At 39.9% G+C, this 19303-nt stretch overlaps 1 protein-coding gene across 7 annotated transcripts in view; it reads left to right on the top strand.

Annotated features, from left to right (window-relative positions):
* Positions 1-19303, top strand: part of LOC122569616 (mannose-binding protein C-like) — a 202486-nt gene that overhangs the window by 81751 nt on the left and 101432 nt on the right. For all 7 annotated transcript variants that reach the window (XM_043730912.1, XM_043730918.1, XM_043730913.1 and 4 more), the window contains one exon: positions 10547-10637. In XM_043730912.1, coding sequence (XP_043586847.1) covers positions 10547-10637 — 91 coding nt within the window. The remainder of the gene's footprint in view (positions 1-10546; positions 10638-19303) is intronic.

Below are 19303 nucleotides of genomic sequence, written 5' to 3' on the forward strand. Positions count from 1 at the left end.
TAGCTATTATTTTATTCTTTGGATAAATCTATCGCACCGTTCTAAGCCGAAAAACCTTTATTACACTGTCTCACATGGACTAGGGATAAGAACAAACGAATATCTTAAACCTGTCGATTAAATCTATCGATTGTATCTAGAACTATCTTCTAGCTATTATTTACTGTAACTAGCGCATCTGCACATGGATGGTGCAAAATTAATAATTTTATTAATAATAATAATCATGAACATAAACGGCTATAATTGTCTATAATATTTCAAATATTACAATGTCTACAGAGGGATAAGTATCTGCGCAATTTTTCACAATTGTTCTCCACGATCTTTGCACACGCTCTCTCGAATTTTTTACGAAACGGGCATCGAAGTAGACGAGAAAAAGACGCGAATTGTTGCGCGATGATAAGTCACTCGCGTGATTCTCGAGAAATTGAATACCAAGTTTTCACCTGGCTGAGTGTAGTAGCACGCGAGGCAGCTTCGCTCGGCCAGTTACGTTCGACGAACGAAAAGCAACGATCGTCGCCTATTTCCCATCGACAGAACAGACTTCAACCGCAACGTCAGTGACTGAGAACAAAAATAAAAGCGCGCCGATACGCGCCTATATACACCGACTGTTAGCCTGTTTCCCCAGTCACGTTTGAATCTTACCACGTCAGGGAACACTGGGCCGTGTTCGCGGTCTACTTGTGAAGGAAAACAGAAAATGGATAAAATATCGAGGTTGCTCGACCACGTCGGAGCCGTTTCTGCTTCTTTTTACGTTCGCCTCGCCTCGCTGACTTTCGCCTTTCATCCCTCTTTCCATTATCCCATACCTTCATCCCCATGGGTGTCTTAAGTACATGTCGATGCGGCCTCTTTCAGTGCAGCTACTACCGGGCATCTGGAACAAATAAGGAATATCGCTCGGAAAGACGTAGCTCCGAGAGCGAAAATGATTGGACGACAAGCTAAGGATACCAGCTCCTCGTTCGACTCGATCTTTTGCCTTCATCCTCCTACCCCCAGACTTCTCTCCATAGTACAGCAATCTCATCGCAGTGTCGTTTGGTAAATAAGGGACCAGCTTGTCCTGTAAATACGTACACGTATTTCTATCGAAGCTTCTTTGTCCCCTGTTTGTCGTAGGTACAACGTGAAAAGGTTTTCATTTAGTTTTTCACTTGCTCGCTTCAAAGATACTCTCTGGTATTCGTTTAATCAGTCTTCACGGACTTGGTACGTTTTCGTAGGATCTTTATTGGAAGAAGAGAGTTTAATCCTATTATTCGTAAATAGCAAATACACTCTGGTTTCCTGATTACTACGGTACAAGATAAAGCGATAATTGGTTTAGAAACGACTGAGTTTCCGCGAGAAAGGGGAAGTGCGAGTACACGACGGAACTGTTGAATTATAATTACCGTCTATGTATGTCAAACAGAATCCTCGTAAGGGCGGCCAATCTAGCTTAAGCAGCGGCAACACGATCTTCAGGAAAGTCAAGAAATGCTTTTATTAAGAGAAGCTATTTTTGCGAGCGTTCTATTTAGACAATAGCGTAATTTGTTGCTTTCGTAAGAAGAAGTGGGAATACGCAACTAGTAGTAGAAATTCAAAGAAACTGGTAAATACGATAGTTCGATGGCGTTGTATGGTTAGAAGTAACTCGAGAACGCTTCCATTCGTATTGTTCTTAAATCTTGAACGCAATGTAGCGAGTGAGAATTCCTGTGACTAATAAGAGATGGGGAATTGTGTAAATATTTTTCTTGATGGAAAACGAAGAACGATTTAAGGAACAGAATTAGGAATTAGAAGTACACGTGGTCAGAGAAAGAAAATACGCGTTTGTATGTACTACGTACAAAGAAACCTTTCGGAGGAACAAGATTGAGCAGAGTTGCAGAGTTTCGTTTGAAAATTGGAAAAGAGACTTTCCAGAGAATTATCAGTTGTTGTAACAAGGGAGAACGGTTCGGTTCCGATCTGGACGAAACATTGGAATCTTCGATCCTTTAAAAGCTAACTCAGAAAGATTATCAGTATGAAAAAAATGATCGATAAAGGACAATAATGGTAAATTCTAACTGAACCAAGTCCTTTGCAATTCATGTATATTCCTTGGCTGTTATTCTCGTGGAAAATATTTGGATGACCGTTTGATTATTTGGAACGTGCGTTTCCATTCTAAACGGCAGTGTAAAACGCCACGGTTACCGAACAGAACAAGAGTAACACGTGGTACGAGACAGGAATCGCATTTTGTTCTTAATCTCGAACCGAAGCTCTGGTTAACCTGGCGGTGTATAGCCGCACGTAACGATAACACGATTAAAGTAACAAAATACGTGTCGTGGTCGGAATTTCTCATTCGTTTCGCGTTTCTCCGCTGTACGAGCGTGGCGTTCGTTTCCTTTATCAGCGGAACGGCGCGTCGCTTGCTTTATTGCTTTTCGCGTGCGCCACGCCAGACCACAATAGGACGACAAAGGGGCCACGGGGGTGTGCCGGCGACGATAGCAATAAGAGCGGCGAAGCAATATTAAGACTCGAAACATACTGCGACGCAACGTTCAGGTGCTTCATCTCGGTGATTCCGACCAGGGGGACGAGTTAAACTTTCATCGTCTTCCGGCTTTATTCTCCATCCTTTCGTTGCCTCTTCCAACCGTTCTCTTTAATTCTCGCCCGAGCCTGCCAGAGGACGAGGTGAAACGAGAGACGCTCAGCCTGCTATTAATAACGTCTGGTATCGTTGTTAACCCTGAAAACTTATTTCTGTTTATTCGCGACCTTATAATATCGTCGGATTAACCGCACCTTTTTCCTTCATTTTTCTCTCGTTTCTCATTTTCTTGGTCTGTTTGGTTCGAAGCCACGCTTCGATCTCTCTTAACGACCGGTTGCTCTCCTCGACTTGTCGAGGAGAATTACGGTTATAAAGGAGCGTAAGCGAGAGAATAAATCGTCGAGGAGACCCGTGTCAGAAATTTCAGAGGCAATTTCAGGTCGGAGCTTGCCGGATTGCTTTCATTATTCAGTTCATCGTTCGGCCCCGAAACGAGACGACACTAGGTGGTGGTGGTAGGGATGCAAGACCTCGCTGCAGACGAGGGCCTTTCGGAAGGTTGATCGCGAAATTCTTAGATTTTCATTTGACCACGAGGTTTCCAACGCCAGCCAAGTAATTTCCCCTGAGTTCTATTTCGTTGCGACTACGGATTCGCGGCTACGAGATAGTCGAGTTCTCTCGCAGTTTCGCCCATCTTTCGAAATGTTATGCAAATTAATATATCGGGTACTGGCTCGATTTATCGATTAAGATCGTACGTACGCAGCAACGATGTTTAAGTCGTACGTAATTGCGTAAATGTTAACTTTGTACAGGGAGTCTGGCTCGTAGAATCATATTTTATTATGGTAAATCGTTTGCTCAGTGGTTCTTAACAATTGCATTTTTTTTTTAGACGGATCTGGTAGCTTAATTGGTTAAGCGATTAGGTAATGAATATCAAATCAGATACGATCACGAGATTAAAATAAAGTCTTTTCTAAAGTAGCCGAAATCAGTTTGAAACGTTTAGGAAACTGTTTATCGCGAGGCGAGAGTAACGTGACTGGAATACTTGTATGCTAATATAACACAATTAGCAAAGTTCATGGATATGCAGCCATCAAAGACTGAAACTTTCTAATGTAATTTCATTAGCGTGGAGCAAGTTAAACGTAATTCCGAGTGTTGGTTAAGGAGGACAATACACGAGGACAATATCTCGCTGCTTAATCATATCGACAACTAGCATAACATGCAAGTATTATGTTTCTTCTTCGACAGTCTCGAGTAAAGCTTCTATTGTAGTAACGTAATATCGGTTGCAAGCATTCTACAGAGAGCTAACTTTCATTAGCTGTGATTTCACTTTTAATTTGAGTTTCAATTAATTAGCCACTTTCAAATTGTAATTTCAATTGCATTTCTCTATCGAGATGAGAAAGGAAATATTATTGATTTAAATCGATAAAAAAAAAAAAGTAAGAAGAAACATCGTTAGACGACAAAGAGAAGAATAACAAATTCGAAAAACCAGATAGAATTACAAAATACGATATTTGTCATTAACATAGAATCTGCTCGACGCGTTCATTGCGTTTCACGCGCACTCGATTCGACACGTATTTTTAGACTCTGTACGGTACCGATTTAAACATCACACGCGAACTACAATTCCCAAAATTATGAAAAAGTATTGCATAGCAATTCATATATAGAACACACGCGTATGTAGAGTATCGGGATATAAAGATACGTAGTACGCGATACTGTATGAAAATGTTTTGTTGTAGCATACAGCATGGTAGAAAATCGAAATCGGGGCCGCGGCCAACGTGTTACGCGAAACAATTTATACGAACCGCTACCACAAAAACCTCGACCACTTTTGAATAGAATTCGTAAATTCGATATCGCCGGTGGAACGATCCCGAGATCAACAGCGATCGCTTTTATACAAATATCATTAACAGAGTTGAGAAAGTTTGCCGCCGGGACGGGAAGTGAATTTCTGGCTGGTGAATAGAGCCGCCGCGCCGGTTTAATCTCTGGAGAGCTACTTAGCGAGGAAGTTTGTTCGATCAGCGGCTTTTCTTGCGGGAACCTTGCCCTGGCCCTTCTTGCCTTGCCAGTTCCGTGACGAACAGCCCTAATTATCACTCGGTCGGATGTGGCCAGAACGCCGTCAGAAATTCCCTCGCAAATCCTTCTATTCTCGCCAAGGCTCCTGCTCATTTTTCCTCCGGGTTCAACGCGAGCGCGAGAAGCCCCTGCGATGCTCCCTGCATGTTTTTCGGCCTTCGTCTTTCTTCCCTGGTCAACGTCTGCGTCTTTCTCGCCACGACATTTGAGAAATGAACGTACATCTAGCGCGTGCAAAAACCACCGACCGTTCTCGCTTCGATAATCTCAAGATTTCTGGCTTAACCGGGGTAACCGTGTGCGCTGAAGGATGTGAGCGGGATTCGGAATAATTGTTTCTCTTTTTTTCGAAAAATTTTTGCACTCGTTTAATTTAGAGCGGAGGAATCCTCAGGATCGGGAAGACAAACGAGTATAGCAAGATGTGGACAATTGGAGGATGAATTTTCTGAAGAGATCATTCAACAGGGTGTAAGGATATAACGGGTTCGCTAAATACTTGGAAGGTCTCGGCTGAATTATCCAGGTTGTAGGTTAAGCTGGCCTGTATCGTCGTCTAGGATAGGTGGGAGTATCAACAGAGAATTACATAGTTCCAGTTTCAGATTATCCAGCATCTGGAACGTTGAGATAATTCAGAGTTACTATTCTCAATTGCATAGAAAACGTAACGATTATAGATAAAAACGCTTATCGCTTAAGATCTTGTTATCTATAATATGTATTATTTTTACTTATATTTAATTCATAGAAAAGAAGATTCCTTGTGTGCCAAATCTCACGTTTTACGACCAATGCACCGCTTCAATTTCTTTTCCTGTCCGTCGTTCCACCTCTTCGATACAATCGTTTCTCTCCTTTTAACTTCCTACTTAATTATCCATATTTTACTTCCAACTGCGATAAAATCGTTGTTACTATATAGCAGGCAGCGGACGATTCCCTTTTCTTCGTTCGTTACGCTTAGTACACGGTAGACAGGGCCCGCTATCTCGGAATCAATTTTCCCTATTGCAGGATCCTTTCAACCCTGCTGTTTAAGCGCTCTTTCGTCGGGGCAAGGTTCATAATGCAACGTTAGTCGGAACTACGGATGTAAAGAGCGGCTATAGCTATATCCGCGTATCGATCGACCCCGAAATCGAAATGCATCCTGTTTGCCTTCACGGCGCGGGTACGCCGCCGGTTTATTCACGCGGGCGGATCAAGGTCCTCCATAGAGGACTTGCCGAGGCCGTCGCCGATGAAAAGGGCTAGGGAATATTTTAGATCCGGCTAACCGTGAAACGAGATACGTGCAAGTAGCGTGGGCTCACGCCTGGCCAGCCTCGCTTCAGCGATCGATGAACCGGTACGAAAGGATGCTCGAAGGCGCTGTTCCGGTTCCAGCGTGCAGCTCGTCGTCGTCTCGAGACACGGAGCCACGTTTGGTCCACGAGGCTTTACGTGTGTTCGCGCCAAGCACACGCTGCATCCTCTCTTACTCTCGGTGAGAACTCTAGGTAGCTTCCACCGGGGCGATGTTTTCCCTTTGGGAAAAATAGAAACTTCCACGCTACTCGTTGGAGGATTTGCCGGGAATAGCCTGGTAGAAGGAAAGGGATAAGCCCCGCCGAGGAATATAGGCTACTGCTGACGGAGTCGTCCATTCTTTGGACAGGATCAAAGCCCTGGCTCGTTCGCTCGCGAAATAAGCGCGAACGAACCGTGACGGATATGGAGCACGACATTGTCCATCCCTTTTTATCTCTGCTATTTTATGGGTTTCATTCGGTCTCTTCTTTAGATGGTTTCGTTCTCTAAGGTATAGAGTGGCTTGGATACTCGAGACGGGTTGATTTGGTGCAGCTATAGGGAGATCTTCGTTTCTGTTAGAACTCTTTGTATCAGGATTTTCAGTGATTTTAACTAACGACACGTATCATCGCGCATGGACGGCCGTCAATATCAGGATATTTACAGTGATCGAATAAAATGTAATGTTTGGTATAAATTGGACGTGTCGAATGGTTGGTGTAAATTGAACCAGCGTGTTTTGCTTTATGACGTAAAGTATCAAGTCACGTAAATTTTGATAGACTTTTCAATAAATTTCCGCGTATATACATGGGAAGAATTCGTGTCCTTGTCTAAACGATGATATATAGGATGTTCTATAAATTAACCGTGCAATTCTCGCAGCAAATGTGGTAAATACCAAGTATGCTACCAAATATGCTACAATCGTTCATTTTTTTCGGTTGTACTTGTACATTCTCTGTAACAATACGCGCGTTTAATAAATCTTTGTGTACGATAACGTATTTTAAAAATTAAACGACGTACCCTCTCAAGCGATATATCTACGTACAAAATTTGAAACATGTGAAATCCATTCCGAGATATTCACAGCACCCGCATAATATATCGAGAAAATTATGCCACGAGGTCCCGTAAGCACCCATTCTCACCGAATCCTACACCCCATGAGCCATTCAAGCAGAAACAATTCTTACCAGATCCGAACAAATTCCTAAACACGTATACGATACACCGGTAGATACGCAAAGAGAAAAAGATGCTTTTGGTCCAGCGTTTACATGCAAATGGTCGACCGGGCTGTCGCAAATATTTATGCAAATAGCTGGCGATCGGGCAGCTACCGGATAAGGACAACAGTTTGTACTCGACGATTCTCAAAGGAACCGCGCACGTAAATATCGCAGATGATCGTGGGATTCAGCGGTCGGACGACTCAGTCGTGGGACGATGGAAAGACGCGCTGCTGGCTCGGCTGTCTCGAGCTCGGATTCGCGACCGAAGTGCCCGCGGTTCGAGTCCCGGTCGACAGCATCTCTGCAACTCGATTTATATTCCTAGTTGTGTCGTGCTTATGTCAGCGTGGTGTTACCGATTCGGAATCTACTTAAAATCGTAGGTGCTTCGTGTTTAGCTGTGCACAAACTCATCGTACACGTACTGAGACGTTAGAGTAACAGCGTCTCGATGTTGACAATTAAACGATTATCTATGCAAATTTATATTCTTACGGAGATGATTAAAAGAATGGAGCTCACACGTAGAGAAAAAATTGTTTTACGCATTAAATAGTATTGCAACGAATACTGTACTTTGCACGCTTCATATATTTTTGTAATTACCTGCTTTCTTACGTATTTTTTCATCTGCAAATTTTTCATAAACGTGCACAAGTCTACCGTCTGCCGATAACAGAGCTCCGTGTACTTTAGAATACCTGTAATTAATCTCTTGTACACGTGTATGTGTATGGGAAACAACATTTCCTTAACGGTCTCAGAGCACTAGAATTTCTAGCAAAAATGAGAATATATGAAACTTAGAGTATTAGAAGCTCTATACACGAGAACATGTTTCGACACAACGTCGTTGTAACACAAAAAGTAGTCACCAATAATCCTAGCGATTGATGAAGCTTGAGATAATAAAACAACGTAAAAGTTACAACATGGTCGATAAGCGAGAGGATAAGCGAGATATTACGGAATATTTGTAGTTGTAAGGAGAACGATACGTGATCCTATAAAATATCTATATATCTATACACAGATATATTTCTTTGAGGATTTCGAAATGCGATCAGGATGGTGGAAAATATTTTGTTCGGCGAGTTCTACGTATACAACGTTCAAGACCTTCGCGCCCCAAGACCTTTTCCCATGAATATGATCGGCGGCGCAAAGTAGAAACTTGCATCGGCGCGACGACGGCTCTTTATCCGCGAAATTAACGAGATTCTGGCTAGCGTTGGTCCGCCTCCGCGATTTCACGAAATGTTGCCGTTCAGCGAACGATGTTGGCCGGAACAGCGAGCTAAATTGTTATCGGTGTTGTGTAATCGGCGGAGTTCGGCCTTTATGCAGATTTGCTTGGGTAGCGTACGATGTGGATTGGGTTACAGTTGCAGGTGATTTTGGTTAACTACACAATGATTTTCTGACATTTCTTTATTATTTCTAGCTTAGCTAATTTTGTTTAACGATAAAGGAAGACTGTTTTAATGGCAAATATTTATCTTATCTACCTTAATTGGTAATTGGTTAATAAACCTACCTTCTTTGTATGGTATAACTTAGTCCTTGCATAAATACAAATGCATAAATACAATTACGATCACGGTTCAATTTCACTCTTAAAATACCTGTGAAAAATAGATGATACGATATGTATGTATGCTTTTGAACATTAACGTAAACGAAACAGAACAGAGGATCAAAAAGGGCTCTTGGCTTTCTAGAACCTCCGAGTAGTAAATTAGAATAAAGCATCACGGAGAGCCTAAACCCTGGAAACTCCAAGCTGTCCAAAAGTTCTCCGAACGATGTAAACTTTCGAATCTCCGACGAATGGAGCATTGTAATCCGACGCATGTAAACGCTTCTGCCATTCCGTTTGACAAGGGTCTAGACTCTAGAGTCTAGGTTCTCGTGGTTTATGAATCCAGCAACGTAATTGTCCGCTGAGAATCTCGTTAATTAGTTTAAACGATCGACCCTGGTCCCAGAGATGGCAGTCTGACGTTTTACGACTCGTGCTCACGTACAATGTTGACTATTAACGAGATATCGACTAGGAGACGCAGATAGGTATGACAGGGTGCAGACTGTGCGTTAATGAGCGGGCAATCGACGCCGACAATTGGCAGACAGGATCTCATCGTACCGGCTCGCTTTTGATTCGTGACAGGTCAGACTGCCACTGGGACCCCTTCGTACCGCACGACAGTTGTCAGTGACATGAAAGCATTACGACGATCGATTACCGTACGGCAGCGCCGTCGATGATCTCCGTCCATTTCGTATACAGCCTGTTAATACTAACATCTGTTCGTGGCGATCTGATCGTCCAAAGTCAAATTGTAGGACCCTTTTGTTCGCGCAGTCCACAGTTTACCAGTTTCACGACATTGTCGAGGTGTAGATAGTGGCAGCCGCGCGTGTGCCTCGCTATTGTTCCATTGTCGAAAGAGGTTCACGACCGACGTTATGACGAAATAGACTATGGCAGATTGCGAGAGATTGATCGTGGGTGATCGGGAAACCTGGCTGCACCGTTCTATGCCACGTAGCTTTATCTCGTTTGGGAAGATTTTAATCTGTTACGTTAACTAGGAAATATCGACTCGTTCGATACTCCATCGACAAACTGTTATACGTCGTAATTTTTTTATTTAGCAATTATTTATATCTTCGAGCGAGCGTTGTTTCAATTCTGTCAAGAACGAATCAGATCGCATTTACTTCTTCAAGGACCAAGATCGATGCTGTGTTACTCTTACTACCTTCCAATTCTGTGATTTTGAAAGCTTTTGATCGAAGCGTGAGTCGGGTAATACGTAGTTAAATTTAATCCGTAAATTACGTAGAAATGGACGCTTCGGTGGTATGAATGTCGTGAAAAGCGTGGAACGTAGGAGCGGCGTGTGTGGGATAAGAGAAAGCTGAGTTTTAAACCAGACTTTTTGCGCTCGTTCCATGAGCTGGATGAATTTACAGTAATAAAATTTGTTCTTCGCGCGTTGGAAATAGGAGCAGATCAGCTATAGAAATTACTATAAAACGTAAAAAATGTAAAATTTTATGAATAGTATACCTTTCGGTAGGAAATAAATTACTCGGTTCAAATTATTTATCAGTCATATTCTCAGCTTACGATCCATCGCGTTACTTTTAATAAATCAAACTGATGAAATTTTAATAATCATTTGCCATTCAGAAAGTTGGCTGAGCGTAAACGTATTTTATCGTGTGAACAGTGAGACACAATCGCATGGGTTGGAGAACTATACTGCGGTTTCTGAATGTTCTCAAACACGTTATAATTAATTCATGCGTTACCTTGCAGGTCGAAATGAGAAGGTGTGGCTTCGTCGTGTGGTTGGTCCTCGCCTGCCTCACCAGCGACGCATTGCAACAGTACAGGGAAAAGAACATCAGTGAGTGATATCATTTATTACTTTGTTTAATTAACACGTTCGAAATCGCCTACGTTCGCATTTACGTCCTCAAATTGTCTGTCCAAAAAAGCTGTCAGAGCGATAAGTAATAAAATCACAGAAAATGAAATAAAACAATAAATAATTCATGAGCAAGATTATCGAGACGTTTAACACTCTACGACATGTACATACGAAATGTAAATTGAAAGTGACAAAACTTTTAGAAGACTTTCGCGATAATGGTACGTGCGAAGCATATGTTTAAGTCTTTATAATATAAATAAATTTATATAAATGTTATTCATTGTCATATAACGTCGAACGTAATAAATATCCAATGACCAATGGACGTGTTAAAATCGGCTGCTAGTGATCGTGTCATAACAAATTTTTGAACGGTTACCTGCACGATAAAAATAAAAAATTTACGCAGCGTAGATTACGAAGCTGTACGGTTTGAAGCAAACTCTAAGAAAAAATCCATGTACAGTGTCTACGAAAAGTATCGGGCTCATCCTTTCTTTTAATAAACCTACTTCTTTTTTATCGATTTCTATATTTTATTTTCATAGTATTCAATTTTTCTAGTTGTACGAAAGTACTGCTAAATGACACATCGTTTGACACCGATATGCGATATACTTGTACCTAATTAACCGTTTGAGTCATTGAAAAAACAGGGTCGAGAAATCCCGAACAGCGCGATAGCGCTTGTCCTAATTGACCGTAAAGAGAAACAAGCGGTGCTATAGTGCTCGTTATGTTCGTTACTTTATGAAATACACCTGTATTATTATATATGCGTACTATTAGTTTCTAAATATTTTAAGTTTTGCAAAATAAAAATTGTTCAGAAGATAACAATGAAGTACAAAATACCGTCGGCCGTTCGTAGCGTTCAAATGTACTGAGACTTTTGGACACAAAATCTACGGTTAATCTACGGGACTCAAACAGTTAATACATCAATAATCAATCAAAACAAACAATCAATACATAAATACATCATAATAAGTACGACAGAGTAGAAATATTTTTTGTTGTTATTTCTGTATTCAGAGGTAGGATCACATATTCTTTGGATAAATCTATCACACCGTTCCGAGCCGAAAAACCTTTATTGCACTTTCTTACACGGACTAGGGATAAAAGCAAAAGAATATCTTAAACCTGTCGATTAAATCTATCGATTGTATCTAGAACTATCTTCCAGTTACTATTTATTGTAACTAACGCATCTGCATATGGATGGCGAGCGCGAACTCACGTTGTCATTTTCAACATTTTTTTACAGTCACTGTATGTATAACAGAAGGAGGAATTCGTATTTCCGAGGAATAATTCGTTTCGAAGCGCTTCAATTCCGTTCATGGGCGGTTCCACGATATTACGAAAGATGCAGAGTCTTGCCATTTTCTACTGCTCGGTCGGTGAAACGGTTCTCCACGGGATTAAATCCCCGGCGACGACACGAAGTTAATTAGAACCACGTGTCTTTCCGCCAATAAGAATTACAACATTCCCTGTGTGTCGTCTTTCGTGTGCTCTCGTCGAGGGAAGCTTCTTACGGTCGAGTCGTTGCGCAAAATTAGGTTAGATCGGGATCGGCGAATTCAATTCTTAATCTCGTTAGTCAGCGTCGTTCTCAATCTTTTGTTCCTCGTGCAATCGCTTCTCGCGAATCGGTTTGTCCCTACCACGTTCATCTGGATATTAATAAAGTTTCCTAATTAAAATTTTTATTTCGCACCGCAAAACTGTCGAAAGTTATATTTCGTCCTGTCAATTATTCATCGTTCATATGCAACTGATGTGTTTTTTAACGAACCGCGAGATGCAAGTATCTTAGAAATGATTGAAATTTCGCAAAAGTATTAGCCACCAGACGGAAGGGAATTGTTTTTCAAGGAAAGGGAAAGTGTTTTTTAACGAACCGCGAGATGTAAGTATCTTAGAAATGATTGAAATTTTGCAAAAGTATTAGCCATTAGACGAAAGGGAATTGTTTGAGGAATCTAGTTACCTCTACTTACCATTTTACAACACGAATATTTCGAAAATTCCTATATATTTTCTAGAATATTTTAAAGTCGTACCTTGCTAATATTATTCGTCAAGAAAGAATAGGATCATGGCTAACCGTAATAATTTAGGTCGATGATTAATCTTAATTTCTGGTCTACATTATACGCGATAGAAGAAATCGATAAAATTTGTATCGCGTAAAATATAAAATACAAAGTAGAATCGAATACTTTGAAATTAAAAGGAAATTAAAATAAATTGAAATTAAAAATACTGCAAAGTTGAGCAGCTAAAGCCAAATTATTCTAATTACCTAGGATCCAACGATACCAATTAAAGGTAAAAAATTCTCTCCGACGTAACAACTAAAAGCATACAAAATACCATTAACGGTCATCATAGCAATGAAAAAATGTGTAGGAATAGCTCCGATATCATATTTCTTTTTCTGAAACATATTCCCTTGCGCTATTAAAACCAGCCGAAAAAAAGGTCAAAAAGGGAAGATACCATATCCACATCGTGTACGCCATAACTATAAATCCGTTGGAACCGAACGTTCTGAAAAAAGCTCGTGAAAATCACCGCGGCTCTATAGCACGTACGTTCGTGCTTGCCAATCACAATGCATCGCCACAAAGTTATCCTTTCTCGACTACTCGACCAAGGTATATAAATGAATTTACAACCGTCGTATGATAGAATGGCCGACGAACAAAGTTTCGCTATGAAATTTTCGTGTGTCGATAGTCCGCGATAAGACCTCGATACAACGTACGTTACATTCGGATGTACACTACGGTTGAAAAGTACGTGCGTACGCTCGTTTTTCTCCGAAAGAGTATCATTTAGTTAGAAAATTGCGAAAAGGAAGACTCTTTTGTCCTTTAGCAGCGCCATCGTAGAATGTTATGGCAGGTTGAGATTTATCTCCAAAACTCGGTATCTGGAAGGGAAAAAATTGGTATCTGCGAGAATTAAGAAACCGTTGAAATAATCAGCTACCATTTCGATGAATAATTCACGTTTCATATGACACATACATACGTAACGTTAACGTTCTACGAGAAATATCGCTTTAGATCGTTAGCTTGTCATTTAATTCATATATATTAGCAACTTTCACGATATCGTTGATATCAAATCAGTCAAAGCTTTCACATACTTATGAACGAGTATGTACTGATACATGAATGCGTATGTGGAGAAAGAGGGAGAGAGGGAGGAGAGGCGCATATGGAACGTGGCACGAACGAGATTCTCTATCCGCTCGATAAACTCGACGCATCGAAATCAAGGGGCGAAGAGGGAGCTTTGGAATTCACTCGGCGGAACTCAAAAGCTCGACGAATACCCGGTGATATTGGGAGCAGATTGGAAGCCAAGAATCCGCCGCGAGATTGAAAAGTTCACTCCCGATTCCCATGGCGGCTTTTACCGCGGACAAGACGGTCGGATAGTAAAAAGGGCAAATTAAGCGCGCCCACGTAAGCGGAAAAACCAGCCCGTCGCCCTCAAAGCGAGTCTCTATTTTTCCCTCCCTTTTTACTCCCTCTGCTCTCCTATCGTCTATTTTTGACACTGTTTTTCAACTTTTAAAATATCGAGCCGAGATGACAGCCGGTCGGCGCTAGGCACCGCGATAGATTATCCTCTTCGATCCGTGCCGGGTAGAACGTTAAATTAGAAAAGGCTCAACATTTCGTTTCGATGGAAATTTTTCGAGATACGAAAGAGATGAATAATTTGGATTTGGTTTTTAGAAATTTCGGAATTTTATTGCTGTGGAATAATTATTGCTTACAATATTCCTTGCTTGTTTGATAAACGCGAACTATGCAGCAGCGTGTCTTCTATATCCTCGCACTATTTAGCGATGATACAAATTATTTTGTGTCCGAATGTGTAGAAATTTCATCTGTTTTCCTAAATAAAAATTTCTCTTTTCCTGACATTGGGTTTTTATTATTCCGCTTGTTCGTCACCAATGGACAATTAGGAAAATCATTATATCACATTATTATATAATTTGATACAAAGTTAGAAATTTTTCTTTTTCGTGTCAATCGTTGTTATAATTCCAAGTGTGTACGTTTCAGATTTTCAAGTTTAATACTAAGAACAAGCGAAAGAATGAGAAACTGTGGAGCAGTGTCGAATCATTGGCAATGAAATATTAATCGTAATTATCGAAACTTACCTGGGTTTTAATCGACCAAGTAATCGGTCTAAGCTAAATTAACTTTATTTTCAAATAAGTAAACATTTTCCTCTTATCAGCAAAATTCTCTAAAGTCTAACGTTATTTATTACCGTATAAGTTATAATCTAAATGTTATTTATTATTATTTACATATTATTATTGTATATTATTATTTCTAAAATAATTGTCAAAGTATCAGCTAAAGAAAAGAAATCTTAACATCTTAAAATATCATCAGGTTCAAAGAACCAGACAGAATACAGCAACATATTTTCTTCTTCAAAGAAGGTATCGATCAAAGTGCAAACTTCTCAAGGAAATTCCTTTTCCGATATCAACTTTTTTTCCAGTCAAGCAGAACAAACTCATTTCGATCCGGAAAGAAGTATTTTCTCTCTAAATAATCTTCTAGAATTTGTTCCAAAGCCATATTATAGGTAATCAGAGGAAGAAGTAACAAAGTAGATTCAAAGTTGTTTCTTTTTAACCCTACTACGTCCTTTCCATCATTTCCGATCTAATTACATTTTTCTAACATCAGAAATAATCACAAATTTGTATGCACGGTTTCTCGCCCTGTGTTAAATATTTTAAGAAATAATAAAAGATATATATTTATATTTTAGGTGTGATAATAAATTCAGGATAATGAGATGGCGATTGAGATATAAAAGTTCCAGATACAGTTAGCCATCGTCGATTCGTTGCATGAAAATATTCGTTGACATAATTGATATTTCATAGACGAGAGTCGAAAATGTTTCCAATCGAAATACAATTTTGTTGGACGAACCAACAAGAACGATCCTTCGGAGGATGGGGCTATTTATTTACATAGCGACGCGACCACATAATCCTTCTATTGAAATGAAAATCCCTGCTGGCGCGTTCGATGTCTTTTGTGGCCTGGCCAGACATGGAATAATCGTATTACTTTTACTGTTTAATGCCGCGTTACTTTGTTTGTTAAACGACCAATGACATTATATCAGCCGCTTTGCGGAATCGTTACGTAAAAAAGATTGATATTCTATAGGAGATCTGGTTATCTTTGATCTTCTAAAATAATTTTCGATATATGGATTTATATTCATATAATTTGGTCAAAGTCTTGTTCGTCACGTTTGAAATTGAATCGATATCGATTAAAAGTAGACTATAGCTTAACAGCTAAAATAGCTTTAAATTATTCCTTTCTCTTCGATAGAGACATCTATCTTTATTTTAACTAATAATTTCATTTTGTTTATTTTTCTAAACTCGTCTATCAAAAGATACAAAAGTATACAGCAAAATATGTCATCAGGAGTTATTACTGATTATGAGAGTCCAGTAGTGAAATTCGAAATAATTAAGACGACGCAACATATGCGTCACTTTTTGCAGTAATCAGAGACGCGTCTCTGATTACGCGCATGAATTTGTAATATTCGTGTTTGTGGCTCTTACGACGGTGGCCGTCATTTTGATGCTTGGAATTCTAATTAAAGAAATTTGCAAATTTCCTGCATACGACGTGAAAGTGGAGCATCGAGGAATTTTGCATTTATGAAATGCATACGCGTGTAGCTACTGAAACTAATTGAAGCATAATTGCGAGTGTCCCTTCATCGGTTTTCCTTTTGCATATTTTATGCGATCTATCGGGGGACACGTACGGTTTCGTTCACGTTAAAGAAGGTTTTATGCAGTATGGTTTCTGTCGCGGATAATCGAAATTACGGCCATTAAGGTAATTTGCCATAAGCTCCATGAAATTTTATTACCCGCTGACAGAAATAATAAAACGATGACCCGTACGATCCGTAAAATATTTTAATAGGCGCCATCAAAGTCATAATTCGAACTAACGAACCAAATTTTATTTAGTTCCATGTATCACCATATTTAGATTCGCACGTACAAACAGTAAACGGTAAATATTGGAAACATCATCGAACCAACGACATTATATTTTTCTTTTTATTCTTAGCAGATTATTTATTCGTTTCAATAAATTTTCTGCTCGTGCATTTATACGACGAGAAAAAGAAAGTTCAGTAACGTTAGCTGTGCATGAAATCGTAACGAAAGAATTTCTGAGAGTTTCACAGTCGAAGAAACTCGTAAAAATATCTTGAAACTTGTTTTCCTTGAAATTGTTTCGGTTGCAGCCGTGGATGGGTCACGCACTTTTGTGAAATTCAATTCCCCAAAAAAGATTTAGGCTGTCGTTTTAACTCGTAAGTATTTGTCACTCTGCATGCTCGTGAAATCCCATAAACGTTCCGTAAACGGGTTTCATCGAGACTTGGCGCCACTGCGAACGCATCTCTGACTACGTTCTCTTTTAAGTCCAACGAGAAATTCTTCTCGACCTTAAATCGCGTTTCGCTGGCGCGAGGAGAAAGCTATGGATGATAATTCATGGCAGTTGGCGGGAAAATGCGTTATGAGTACAGTCTGTTGGTATTTTCAAGATATTTCTTGGTATCGTAAAAATACAATTTTACGTAGATATAGAAGACATTATTTTAATTTATTATACGATTATACGTCCTTAATAAAAATTATGTTAGATTTTTAACATCGAATAGGCTGGAAACATGATCGACTTGGCTCGACGAAATTATTACGAAGGCAAAGGAAATATAAATATTTGGACATTGTAGGTTGCGTGATCAAGTAAAAGTAGCAGAGCAAACTTATATATTTTAATAAGTATTTATGATTATCGTACGAAAATAAACAGGGTTCAAACAAAATTATGCAAACATATTGGATTTGTAATGCGTGTAACCTATTCTAATATGTCTGTAGCGGCATATGCGTCTTAGAACGTTTCGATACGAGGATGCCTCGCGTAGTTGTTTTGCCACAGAGGATTAACACTGTACGACGCACATAACGTAATAAACAAACTCTGGACGAAGCAATTTCGCTGCTACGTGCAACCTACAACCTGCGACAAGTTCGAACCTTTCTGTATCCCCCTCGACCAGTATAAATAGACGACCATGTCCTCCAGACACAGTCAGTCTGTCAGTCAGTCGAGCGAATAAGTATAACGAATCAGCATAACAATTAGCATCAGTACCGCAGTATCGCACGATCTTATAACGAGTACCATCGAGCGAGCAACGCTTGCGATTAAGTTAGTATTCTACATTTCATAATATTTGTAAATACATGTAGTATCGCGGACATAAGGCCTAGGAGTTGGCGATACAATGTCGCGAGAGCCGAGGCGTTCTTCAATCGTATAGTTTTGTAAAAAGGCCTTGGCCACGAACGGTCGCGGAACACGTGCGTGGTGGGTCTACGGAAAGACAAAAGAGATGCGAGAGCAGGCAGTTTCAGTTTGGAAGTCGGAGAGAATAAGTCGAGGAGTCAGAGAGTGCGAGTTGCGTTGTAGAGTATAGTGTTGCTAGCGTTGTCGAGAGAGTGTGGTCCGCCTGAGAGAGAACGTTGGATCCGTTGTGTCGAGAGTTGTCTAAATTGTAGCGTGTCATTGCGATTAGTTCGTGTTAATCTGCCATCGTTCTTCTGTCTATATTTGTACAATCCATTCATTCTAAATAAATCACAAATATCAGGATATAATAACAGTATATTCCATTGAAGATACTACATATAATTAATTGAATCAACTCGTCTCCTTATTACTTTGACCAACAACACGTCTCATCGTCCACCACGTGTCTAACCCATACATAGCAACGAATATATTTTTCTATTTATTTTACTCACATTTGTTTGCATTACGTACTTAAAGTATTCATATTTACGTTTATTTTAACGATACGTAATAATCCTGAGTTTAGATAGATGTTTCAGCTATTTTCAATATCGTACGAGGTAAGGCAGTTGTTGCTACAGTTGTGAGATTTGTGTAGTAGGACGTAGGAGATTTCCGACACGTGGTGTACGATATAAATGCTTGCAGGCTCGCGTAATCCGATGTAGATAACTTCGGTTCTATCTAGACTGCTGAAAATCCGATAACCGCGTGGAAACCCAAGAAACCCTCAAACCTCAAGATCGTACTGTTCCCAGAGATATCTGGGGTCATCAGGATCGCAAAGATCCTCGGAATCTTCCAGGCCTCCTGACATTGGCCAAATTCTTGAGATCATCTAGAATCCACTAGACGTCCAAGATAGTTGGATTCCAAAGACATTCGTAGCCTCTGAGATATCCCGAGGTCTTAAAATTTTCCAGACCCGTGGGATGTACTAAATATTTCATTGTTCTCGCAGCCTTAAGCATTTGATTCTGAAGCACTTCTGAAATTAAATTAAGGTCGATTAAATATTTGATTGTTTAATTGCATCAACTTTTCGTATTAAATACCGGACGTTACAGTCTCGATCGTTTCTTAATTTGATTCCTGATTTTACTTCTGGTACTGAAAGAATTGAAAAAAGATTTCCCCATATTGGTAACTCGTATCGAT

The sequence above is a fragment of the Bombus pyrosoma genome, linkage group LG7, assembly GCF_014825855.1.
Source record: "Bombus pyrosoma isolate SC7728 linkage group LG7, ASM1482585v1, whole genome shotgun sequence".
Classification (NCBI taxonomy): domain Eukaryota; kingdom Metazoa; phylum Arthropoda; class Insecta; order Hymenoptera; family Apidae; genus Bombus; species Bombus pyrosoma.